The 12,684-nt window shown below is 36.9% G+C and overlaps 1 protein-coding gene across 2 annotated transcripts in view; it reads left to right on the top strand.

Moving 5' to 3' along the window:
• LOC127627542 (serine/threonine-protein phosphatase 2A 55 kDa regulatory subunit B beta isoform-like) overlaps window positions 1-12,684 on the top strand; it is a 72,499-nt gene that overhangs the window by 37,368 nt on the left and 22,447 nt on the right. The window contains exon 1 of one of the 2 annotated variants that reach the window (XM_052103990.1): window positions 9,112-9,239. The exons of the other annotated variant lie outside the window; for it this stretch is intronic. Within the exon in view, the coding sequence (XP_051959950.1) occupies window positions 9,200-9,239 (40 nt within the window). The 5' untranslated portion in view covers window positions 9,112-9,199. Of the gene's footprint in view, window positions 1-9,111; window positions 9,240-12,684 lie in introns of those variants that run through there. 2 annotated transcript variants of the gene reach the window in all.

Raw genomic sequence — 12,684 nt, 5'->3', positions numbered from 1 at the left:
AGTCCACAAATAACTTTATTTTTTTACTAATTAATCTATTCATCCATTTAGACAATCTATTTTATGCATTTAATTATTATTATTATATTATTATTATTGCTATTATTATTACTATTGGACTGTTAAACACATACAGTATATCCTGATATTAAAGTCTCAGCTTAAAGTGTAGCTATTGGTATCTAAATTGTATTAGTTGTAATTTTGCTATTGTCCTGCATGTATCTGCATAAGTCTATATCCTTAGATGCTCTTAGCGCTGTATGATTACCTCAGAGCACTTGTAAATCTACTAGCATTTTCAAGTACTACTTAAGATACAAAGCTTTTAGAGAAATGGATCACAAAACTACAATGAATCATAAGTTGGATTCTACCATCTTATTAGGCTTATGATGCTTTTGGGAAACGAGGCCCTGAGCTGTTAAGTCAAAGTCTGCAAACAAGGAAAAAGTCCCATTTCACACTGTTATGGGCTTTTCCACTCGACTCAACTAGACTCTGCTTGCTTTTTGGGGGTTTTCCACTGTGGATAGTACCTGGTACTTGATACTTTTTTTTTGTACCACCTCGGTCAAGGTTCCAAGCGAGCCAAGCCAATAATAAATGTGACGTCAAAATCCTGCAGATCTCTGATTGCTCAGGGAGAATCATCACCACCAGCGTCACTAGATTTCCAACACGCGACATCAACCCGCCAGTTTTAAATTTAGCAACAGCGATAACAATATAAACTTTCGAATTGTGAAAAAAGAAATGGCTATTCACAAAACCACGCCGGGGTCAATAAACGCGGTGCAGACGGTCCACTCGTTAGCGATGAGTGAAAACGAAAAAGTCTCTCAGGAAGTGTCTCAGCTGTTGGCCGCACACGGCTACCAACAGACCTACCAACAGTGTTGGGAAAAGTAAAAACAACTTATAAGTGACTAAAGAACCATCAAGGAAAAGTGGAAGTGGTTTGACCAAATGGACGCTATCTAAACCGGCGAGCAATGGGAGAGAGCGAGCCACGATGGAGGATGGTACGTTTTGTTACGTTAACTCTAGATTCTGGCTTGAAAGCTTCACTTTATTTAGTTGATCGGCTACTGGAAGCTTGATTCTAAAACAACCAGGCCAATTTAACTGTTAGACTTGTGTAAAATCACCATGCAACAACTGCTTTATGCAGCACAATGAGCTAGTAGCTAACAGCTAGCGGTTGTGTTATTGTTTTGGTTAGTTTGTGTCGTGTTTAAGATGATGTCATGGCAGTAGAGGTGGCGCATCTATGACGATCGTCCTATAATCCCACCCACTTTGAGGGGAAATGCAAGCTCAGAAAAGCAGGTAGAGTTGAGGCGAGTCGAACCGTAACATGCAGTGGAAAAGTGCCATTAGAAGCCCTCTAGGCCTACTATAATATAATTACATATTTGTGATTTATATGTTGCTTCCATCAAAGTACTTTTGAATGGTCATCAATGAGTAAGACATTTTTTGCCCCATACAATAGTAAATAACAACAACATGGGATAACTGTATCATGCTAACCATCCAAACCCTGACCCCTTGGTTTACACCTGCACATCTGAAATGAAGGTTTAACTGTTCTGTTGATATGCTGTCTTGCCTGGCTAATTGAATACAGGTTTAGATCAGACTGTCCCAACCAATACGTGCCTAAGGTGATCTGTGACATGGCTGCCGGCTAGCGTGGATCGTTATTTACCACCCCAGAGAGAATTTTGGATGACCCTGTTTGTTGTTCATTAAAAAAGATTAGCAATGGTTACCAAAGCCACTTAGTGCAGCAGGTCTAATCAACAGGAAACAATGATAGTCATCTAAACTAATGGTGTTATGTTGGTGTTATGGTCCTGTTGACATCTGTGGAGGCAATGAGTGCAAATGACTTATGAGTCTATTAGCATATATTTCCAGAGGTGTATATTAGACAGGAGTTCATTGCCTTTAGCTTGTGGTTTTGAAATGGGGTCAGGGTGCAACGGTACGATTATCCAGTCAATCCCTGTGACGCACGTAATTTATGTACCTCAGAACACTAATCTATCTTCATGCAGTTGTTTAGCATTAAACTCTACAAGATGTCATCCCTATGTCTTTTCTTAACCGTAGTACCTTTTTGAGTAAAAGCATGATATTGTTTTACAGTAGGTTACCAGTATGTTATCAGTAAGAATAAGGGAAATAAAATCTATTCAGATTCATTGTAATTCTTTTTCAAATGGTTCTGGATCAATCCACAAGAATTTTAGATCAGAATTTTAAATTAATTATTAAAATACTTCTGTTTAATGCAGCACAGAGGTGGTATAAGTGTATTTAAACAAGAATCACAAAGCACAATGTATAACAAGCTTGAAAGTTGATAATTGTCCTCCACAGCTATAGAAAACAAGAGGCAATGTTTAACAATGACAACATTTAAATGGATAGTCAACCTCCAAAATGACAAAGCACGAAGAAAGTTTCAAGTATTCCATACTACTCATGTGCTACAATTCAAGTCTTCTGAAGTCCTCTGAGTATTAGACAACATTTTTTCACAGAACAAATGCTGCAGAGACACCTCTGATAGTTTCTTTTTACCTGCTTATATTAGCAGGTCAGAGAACACATATATTAATATGGCTTTTATGCAGTATGCTTAGACAGAAGCATGCTTTTAGCCAACTGCTGTGGCCGAAAAATTAAGATGCAAAATCATGAATCGTTTGGCAATTGGATTGTGTTTCCAGAATCAAAATTTGATGCCTAAACATTTCCACCCCTAGATACTAGCAGGTAATGCCTGTATGAAATGTATTTCTTTATTCCTACAAGCACTTATAAGACTCCTTCTCTTCTAAGTTTTATCCAATGACCATATAAACATTTTATTCAAACTGCACTCATCACTAACAAACATAATTACTCTAAACCTAACCCTTTAAAAATTGTAGTTGAGGCATTTTTCCTAATGCTAGGATAGGGCTTTGCCCCTCCACCAGATCTTATTATATTTTCAGTACCTTCCAAAATTATTTGCATGCTAACAAATATAAGCTGGAGAAATGAAGGCATGCCAGCTGTACCCATGTGTCTTTTAAAAAAAATCATTCCCTGAATCTTGGTGGTTTTGAAGCAGCTTGGAATAAATTCACTCCCTATTTCATAATGAAACCTCCGTCTCGCCTTTCTACTTTTGTCCTGCTCACCCTCTGCACTTCAATTTCAGCACAGCCTCGAATCCAGCACTATCTGCATCCTCTCTATGCTAATTTTAGCCTTTCATCTTCTGCTAAGACCATCAGCACAGAAAACACCAATGGATCCAATCTCGCCACAATCAGGGAGTCAAAGAACTTGCTTGCTTTAGTGCAACCCTGGAGTCATCTGTATGTTATAATGGAAAAAGGTTTTCAATCGGGGACAGTCTGGTTTCACACATTATGGTGAACTTTAACCCAGCTGCGTTTGCAGGCTCAACTGGCTTTTTGATTTATTTTCTCACTTCAGATCCACCAGGCAATATAAAGTTGGTAGGTGTATTGATAGATATATACTTCCATAAGAAAAAAAAATGAAATCTCTCTGCAACATACGGCAAAGATATATTTTTTCATTGGGGCAATCCAATCTCTAAGATGACCAAGCCACAAAGGGACAGTTCCGCAAAAATTTTAAATACTATCATTATTTACACCCTCATGTTGTTTCAAACCTAATTTCTCTTACATTTGAAACAGACATTGCATCTGGAGCACACCTAGGGTGCCTAAAAATGCTGCTTACATATGTAGCTTACTAGGTTTTGAAATAAAGCCAGGGAGACAACAATTCAACATTAAACAAATTGTAATCCACACATATAGAAGATATAGGCCTACAATGTAATGTATTTATTGGAAAGTGAGACAAAAACACATTGAAAAGCCTCTTTGTTACAAGAAATATTCTTTGCTAATGAATTAACAGCAGTCATTGACAGAGCTTGGGCATAATCACAGGAACAAATCCCTTAGCTCGCACACTCATCTGAGTTGCTCCATTAATTAGCTCTTCTATTCAGTTCCTCACATTCATAATGTGATGATAATGGGTAGATCTAGCTTTCAATAACACTTTTGCTGCCAAGTTGTTACCATCTAACACACATCAGCTCTCTGTGATTCTGTCCAAACAGCCCTTCCCAAATCTCCACAACTATTATTACACACACTATTACTGTCTATCTCACATCATCCATCTGTTGAATTTGATACCTCTTGCTTACAAAAACACCCATTTAACACAACTGGAAATTTGTAGAATGAATACAGAAGAGGAATCAGTTATGTCTCAGCTCAGACTGCTTACATTGTTTTAAAAGGTACTGTGTTGATACAAGTGCTTTTAGAATAGAATAGAATAGAATCCTTTATTGTGGTCACACATTATACACACAGTTTTTTGCATATATACAGTGAAATGTATTCGTTTTCACATATCCCAGCTAAGCTGGGGTCAGAGTGCAGGGTCAGCCATGATACGGCGCCCCTGGAGCAGATAGGGTTAAGGGCCTTGCTCAAGGGCCCAACAGTGGCATCTTGGTGGTGCTGGGGGCTTGAACCCCTTTTGAGGATGAAATAATCACTGAATTTGCCAAGTTTGCCTATTCAGTGCCATTAAATCTTGGAAAGATATTCAGAGTTTTCTGAGCAAAATGGCAAGTAAATTAGATATCCAAGAGTTGAACTATAGCCTTTTCCTTGTTTTCTTCAATATGTGTGTGAAATAGACTGTACTTATTTTATATAGTGTACTGCACTCCTAGTATCTACACATTTGACATTTTCTGTGTGTTTTCTGTGCCATCATTTTAAGAAATTATAAATTCTTGGCCAGAAAAACCTCCAATGAGGACCAGACTTTGCGAGACTAGTATTGAGCTAGTATTAATCTATTTTAAATCACCATTTTATACCAACCTGGTCAGACTTACTGTAAGTCACGTTACTACTGTATCCTGTCTCTACACTTTTGCAAAATTATTATTATTTTTTTTTCTTCTTCTCCCCTTTTCTCCCCAGTGCGCTCTTAAGTCCTCGTGGTAGCATAGTGACTCGCCTCAATCCGGGTGGCGGAGGACAAATCTCAGTTACCTCTGTGACAGTCAATCTGCACATCTTGTCACGTGGCTTGTTGAGCACGTTACCGCTGAGACCTAGTGCGTGTGGAGACTCGCGCTATTCCCCACGGCATCCACGCTCAACTCACCACGTGCCCCACTGAGAGTTAGAACCACATTATAATGACCGATAAGGTTAACCCAATGTGACTATACCCACCCTAACAATTAGGACAATTGGTTGCTTAGGAAGCCTGACTGGAGTCACTCAGCATGCCCTGGATTCAAACTTGCAACTCCAGGTGTGGTAGTCAGTGTCTTTACTTGCTGAGCTACCCAGGCCTTGTTTGGGAGAACATTTATCTCCGTTTTAGCACCACGCAGTAAACCACATAATATAATTTAGCCAAAAACTTGCCATAGTCATGTAATTTGCATAAGAGCAGGCTGGTTTATATCATAATTTAATAATATTATGTATTATATCAAGATCCAAACACAATAATATTTTTACAGATATGATATTATGGCCTTCTTTCCATCTTTACCTACCTAGATGTTCAGTTGTTTTCTGGTTTTCTTTGTTGCCAATATTGTCTTGCCAAATTCTCTGCCAAAAAGAATACAGAAATACAGACATTAGTATTGGGTACTCCAGGGGTCTTATTAAGTCAGGGCGTTTTTTGTCTCTGAGAAATCATTTGGAATTCTGCTTTCTCAAGGAATCTAAATATAATTTTTATGTAATTATTTCGTCCCCCAACCCCCAGTACTCCCTTTTCACTTTCGCCCTTGATCGCCTGTGTGTGCTCTTATATGGTTGCTTTAACGTATTGTTTTTAAAATGTGGGTGAGTGTGGTTGTCCGGCCTATGTTTGTCTTTTATGTGTAGAATTAAAACGTGTTCTAATGAAAGTTCTGTGGCACATCTGTCCAAGGAGGCACAAACATGGTCAAAAATGAACCATGTCACCAAAACATTACTTTGTTTTGTTTTCTTATTCTATCTAATGTATTTCGTACAATTCTAATCAAGACTGCGTTAAAGGTGTTGTAAGCAGAGAGCTAGTTTTAACTGGTTTAAGATGGTCTGGTTGGTTTCCCAGCCTGGTCAAGCTAGTATTCAGCTGGTTTTAACAGGTTTAAGCTGCTTTAGTTGGTTTCCCTACTTGGCCAAGCTGGTATGCCACTGGATTGCTTGTTTAAACCGCTCTAGTTGGTCTCCAAGCCTGGCCAGGCTGTCAGTCAGCTGGTTTGCTGGTCTTATCTGGTTTAAGCTGGTCTCTCAGCTTGGCCAAGGTAGTACTCAGTCGGTTTAAGCTGGTCTGGTTGTTCTTACAACCTGGCCAAGTGAGTAATTAGCTGGTTTTAGTTGGATTAAGGTGTTTTAGTTGGATTCCCTAGCCTGGCCAAGCTGTCATTCAATTGGTTAGTTGGTCTTACCTGGTCTAGTTGGTCTCTCAGCTTGGCCAAGGTAGTATTTAGCTTGTCTTATGCTCTTCCAACCTAGCTAAACATGGTGTTGGTGGTTTAGCTGGACAGCCAAGTTGCTCTGTCAGCCTGACCCATTGATTAGTGCCCAAAACCACTTACAGAGTTTTTGTTTGGACCAAGATGAAGGTTCATGGCTTAAATGTCCATTGATAATCTAAAAAAAGAAAAAAGAAAAAAAAGATTTATTCAACACAATTAATTTACCAAAGCAGTTACATAAGGTTTGTGGACAAATTGAGAAGCCATACAGAACATTGTTTTTGCAGTAGATTTTGGGCAAGGTCAAGGACCATATACATGCAAGCACGTTTGCTATTATTTATAGAGCATATTAATGTTTGCTCTGTGTACAGACAATCTGGCCATAAGATAAGAGCTTGTTAAAATTGAGCAGGGCATGGAATCTCGCGAAAATATGTCCAGATCATATTTAAATAAAAAGAATAATATAAAAAAGATAAATTACATTTTACATAAAGAAAATGAAGCCTATTTCAGGACCATTTAGATTTTTGTTTTGTGATATTATTTATATGACAGTTAAGCACTTTTTTCCAACCATATTCTCATTACTGTAATGCACCCAGGTGATTTATTTTTGAGTTTGGTGTAATTCTCAGTAGATTAATGTAATTTTACTTTTAGTTTCATTACTTTTACTTTATATATATATTTGTTTATTAACCAGCATGGTCAATCATTTCACAAAGATTTTTTTCAGGACACTTAAGTCCATTTATTTCCCCAATTCTCATTACTACAACACAGTCAGATATTTTAATTTGACTATTTCCATTGTTTTCAAAAAGGGATGCAACTAACGACTACTTTGATAATCGATTAATGTAACGATTATTAGAACAAGTATTCGACTATTCAGGCAATTATTGCAATGATTAACCATTAGCTCTTAACTGATTATTCAGCTTGTGGCCCGACTTAAAAGGTTGTATTAAACGTGCTTGCTAACAATAAAGAGGACAATATCATCAAAATACCTCTAAATTACATTCACTGGATTAAAGGGAAAATACTTTGTATTAAGTTTAATTCAGTAAAACAATTTGCTGCAAAAAATCCTATTGTTATCAAGTGTTTTTGTCGTTTTTTCCATTTAAATATATCTACAAATCCTTAAAGCAAGATACATTTACTGGAGAAGCAACATATAAGATATTTAGATTTGCTTTAAGAGGACGTATCTTAAATATAAGTGTATTTTGTATATATGTGTATTTTTTTACTTGTACTTGTTATACTTCTGTGAGAGCAGCATAGACAAAATAAACTTACAGTATTTCAAAAAAGTGAGTACCATTGAGTACCATGAGAATCATTGGTATACAGTTCACAGCAATCCATTTCACAAGTGAATTTGTCAATCAGTTGGAGATTTATTATGAGGGCTTGTTTAAGGACCCGTCAATTTACACCTGCTTCAGACATTTTTTGTCTGAAATTTATTTTCTTATTAATGCTTACAAAACTTGTACATCTAGAGCCAAGAGGTATATTAAAACAAACAACAAAAAGGAAAATGAATAAATAAACAGTTTAATAAAAATATCAAATTGTTTACATATTTCAATACACTTTACAGCTTTCTTGTTACTCAAATTGGAATTGCGATTAAATGCGTACATTTTTTTAACGTTATTTTTTGTAAAATTAATCGCACTGAATTAACGCGTTAAATCGACAGCCCTACTAATATGTATATATATATATATATTAGCTTTTTGTGTTGTGATAATAAGAAATTGGGTAAAATAGTTTCACAACGTAAAAAAGGATAATTGTATTCTTCAAGAAGTAATATTTTTTTCTTAATACTTTCTTTTGATTTTAGGGTCAAATATGACCCAGATATGTTCTAGACAAGTTCTGTGATATTCGTACAAGCACGATTGCTATATTATTTGTAAGGCATATTGGATGTTTGCTCTAGTACAGACAGTTGGACTGTAAGATAATAACTAGTTAAAACTGAGTTGAGCAGGGTGCGATTGCTCTTAATTCACTCAGTGCGCTGCCAGTTCACACCACAAGAACAAAGTCTTTGCAAGACTCACACACAGCCCTTGTTTTAGTCCAAAGAAGGGTTGTCATGGAAACGCTGCTCTTAAATTCTCCGAGCAGTCAATATAAAATCCCACGGAGGTGTATTGAGGTGAAAAAACAACCCTTTTCAATCACTGTTTCTTTTCTTTTCTTAGACTCTCTCTCTCTCTCTCTCTCTCTCTCTCTGTCTGTCTCAGTCTGTCTCACGTTGTCCCCTCTCTCTCTTTGAATGGATAAAGCAAATATTTAGAAGTCATATCATCTTTATTTGTATGAGATTTATGCAAATGATTCCAAGCCGACCATTTCGTGGGCTCTGCTGGACTCATTTTAAGATTGTGAGGCGAAAGTGGGCGAAATGTCAGACAATGCAGTATCACCAAATGGAGTTACCTGCTCTGAGTGTGAGAGAGAGAGAGAGAGAGAGAGAGAGAGAGAGAGAGAGAGAGAGAGAGAGAGAGTAAACTGCAGTTAGTACAGCAGAAACAACCCTTTCTTTTGGTATCAAGGCTCGTATAGCAACAGTACATCTCAAAGCCAGAGAAACAGATGCATATCCTTGAAGAAGACCAAGGAAGATGTGTCAAAGGTAGGAATCGATCTGTCCTTTACAGATGAGGGAGTTTGTGCATTGTTTGCTAATGCACTCTTACTGTTACGCCTTTCATTATTAGTCCATATCTGAGATTGCATTGATGTGGCAACTAGGGAGTGTGTATAAGGTGGTAATACTGTTGTTGTGTGTCATATGTGGCTCAGATATGCAGTTTATTTTGTGACTTTGGCATTTATAAGCTGCGGGGTAAGGCGAGGAAACCTAGAAATATCCAGACAATGTACAAAGATACTAGATGTCTTGTTCACCTACAAAGGGAGGATGTAAACAATGCAAAACCATTGTTTTTTTATTTTTATTTATGAGCTGAAATGTATGGGTCTTTCATATGTTATTATATTTCCCTTGGATATATCAAAGTATGAATTACTTCAAAATGTTTAACATTTATAGGGCAAGTTCACCCAAAAACTAATATTTTGTTAGAATATCAAAAAAGCGGAACATCATATGAGTTTGAAACAACATTATGATAAATCATGACTTTCCCTTTAAGTCTTCTGCTGGCACAACAAAGACAACGCAGACACCTCAAACAAATGCGTAAAAGTTTGAGCTTCCAGAGACAATGCTGACATTCTGAATGGAACCCGATGTGTTCCTTTTCGGGCTTCTCTGTTGTTAGAGGGTCTGTTTTAATTAACCGTCCCACCTCTGTGGTGGCGGGTTTCCAAATAGACACAGTAACATGTCACAATGGGAACCATCCAGCTATGAAGCTGTTTGAAGTGCCAACAGGCTTTGTAGGTTTGGAAGTGGGTCACGTACAGTCAGGGTTGGGGAATAACGTAAAACATGTAATGGGGTTACATATTTAGGATACAAAATATAAGTAACTGTATTCCACTACAGTTACAATTTAAATAATTGGTAATTAGAATACAATTACATTCAAAAAGTGTTTTGATTACTGAAGAGATTACTTTGTATTTTATTGTCATTTCTTTCATTTAATATGTAGTTCTTTCAGATGGAAAACATTTATACATATAAATGATGTGATCCAAAGTGCATTTGAACAGCGGTGAAACACTTTCTTATGATGTGTTACATTCATACGAGCAGACAGAGAAGTAAGTTTGGAGCAGAAGAAATAGAAATAAACCTTGTGTAAATTGTCAGCTTTACGCTAAGCTAGATTGCTATTTCTAGCCATTTTACACGCATGTTATCAGGCACGATCATATTTTTTATCAAGAAAATTCACATTGTATCACATTTTTGTTTTCTAGTAAGACCTTTGATATTAGGGCAAAAAACGTATTCTTGATAATAATTTTTGTATTGTTTTCCTGTAAAAATATCTAAAAATCCTTAAAACAAGATACATTTGACGTTTCTTGTTTTAGAAACAACACTGCATAAGATATATCAGGTTTTTCAGATAATGTATTTTTAACATGTGTATTTTGTCTTACTGTACTGAGTTTTTATAGTCAAAAAAAGTGAAAAAATCTACCACTGCTGAAGAAGTAATCCAAAGTATTTAGATTACATTACTGACCTTGAGTAATCTAACGGAATACATTACAAATGACATTTTACAGCATGTATTCTGTAATCTGTAGTGGAATATGTTTAAAAAGTAACCCTCCCAACCCTACGTACAGTTCAGATCATGTTGGGTATTTAGAAAGGCACTGTATGTTCTATAGCACAGGAAAGGCCCTGGAAGACAGGCTTGACTATCCAGATATGTTGAAAATGTTTACATTTTCTTTTTGTAATGTGCTGTAAACAGGATCTTCAATTAGAAACTCTAACCCTGACCATAACCATACCCCTACTCCTAAAACCTACCTATTCCTCAACCTCAGTAGCAACAAATGTGAATCTTGTGAGAATTTTGCCAAAAAATATGTAGTTACACAGCGATTTTTTTAGTGCTTTGTTTAGTGCATATCTTGCAGTATATATTTTTTTCTCATAATTTTCATCAACAGTATTTTTGAAATAAAATGTTTAATCGTCATGTTACGTCTTTTTCCGTCTCGTCTTTGTTAGCATTGACAAATAAAAAAAACCCTAGCCTACGAACATTTTTATCACTGACTTCGTTGACTACATTAACTCCACTTGACTTGGCTTGACTTGACACTGCCTGAAAGACCGCTGGCACCTTTTGAGGAAGCGGAAGGTTAAGTTCACCATTAAGTTCATTGTTATTTTCTATGATTTGCGTAACCTTTATTAGATTGAATAAGAAAGATCTTGTAAAGACTGCGTTACCTACAATGATAGACTGAGGCCGTTTTCTATTCCGTTTTCATTTAAAAACTCTTTTTCAGTTTTCTATCACCATAGTTTTCTAAGTATGAGGTAATGGAGAGCGTTTTCGAAGCGTTCCATTTTTGGTGGAGGACAGCGCTGTTCTAATGTGAATGAGAGGAATAAACATAGCGAAATCAATGCCCCTTCAAATGAAAACATATTAGTGTGGACGTGGCTTAAAACAATGCCGAAATAGCTATTTGGATATCAGTAAACATTATCCGATAACCCACACGTCAGCCGAGGAGAAAAGTCATTTCGGGGAAAGAGCAAGTTATTACATTCTGATGAAAGATTACAGAGATATTAGTAGCAAATAATGTCAATATCAATACTTTGAGACTGCCATAAAGTGGTCTTTCCTGTTATAATTAATATATCTATCGAATTCATTCTGTACTCATGTCCTCATGTGCCTTTGCAGTGTTGGCTGGCTCTTGAGATCCAAATATAATATATTCTGTCTGAAAGCAATAAATCACCGCCTGCTGACATGATCTTATCCGTGTGTATGCAGACAGGCGCAAGAGTTCATGCCTTTGTGTGTCTGCTCTTTCATCTTTAATAACGTCCTTCATGAGCACAAGGGATTTTTTCACACTAGTTGATCACGGATTGCTGATGATGTCACACCCTAAAATCTCTCAGTGCATCTGATGTCATGCATTCATCCCTGGTAGAACGTGACATACTGTATGTGTGCTATCCGCTGCTTGTCCAGTGCAATCTCTTTGTCAACCTAGAATCTCTTGTTGCTCACCTAATGTGGCATTTCAAAGGTCTGGCTAGCATCTTCTTGGCTTTAGAAGATGATATTTGTTGGCATAATGTTAGAGGATGATATTTGGTGAGATTTACATATCAATGGATTGGGGGATGTGAGGTGGTGTGGCAGACTTCTTTATGGAGAGGAGGGGGGTTGCTCAGCCTGGACAAGCTTCATATTTGACATGATATGGTTGGACTGGTCTCAGCACAGCTGTGAAGTGTCCAAAAGTCTCCAAGTGTCCAAAAGCCTCTCCAAACAATAAAACATGATTGTACATAAGAACTAATTACACATGCAAACACAATGACTAAAGCACGTTTCATAATATGTAGACATGATTTTAGTAATGATATTGCACAGAATGAGTTTCATTTGAGG

The sequence above is a fragment of the Xyrauchen texanus genome, chromosome 34 (assembly GCF_025860055.1).
Source record: "Xyrauchen texanus isolate HMW12.3.18 chromosome 34, RBS_HiC_50CHRs, whole genome shotgun sequence".
Taxonomy (NCBI): Eukaryota; Metazoa; Chordata; class Actinopteri; order Cypriniformes; family Catostomidae; genus Xyrauchen; species Xyrauchen texanus.
The sequence above is the reverse complement of the archived record's forward strand: the minus strand, read 5'-3'. Positions and strand labels throughout refer to the sequence as shown.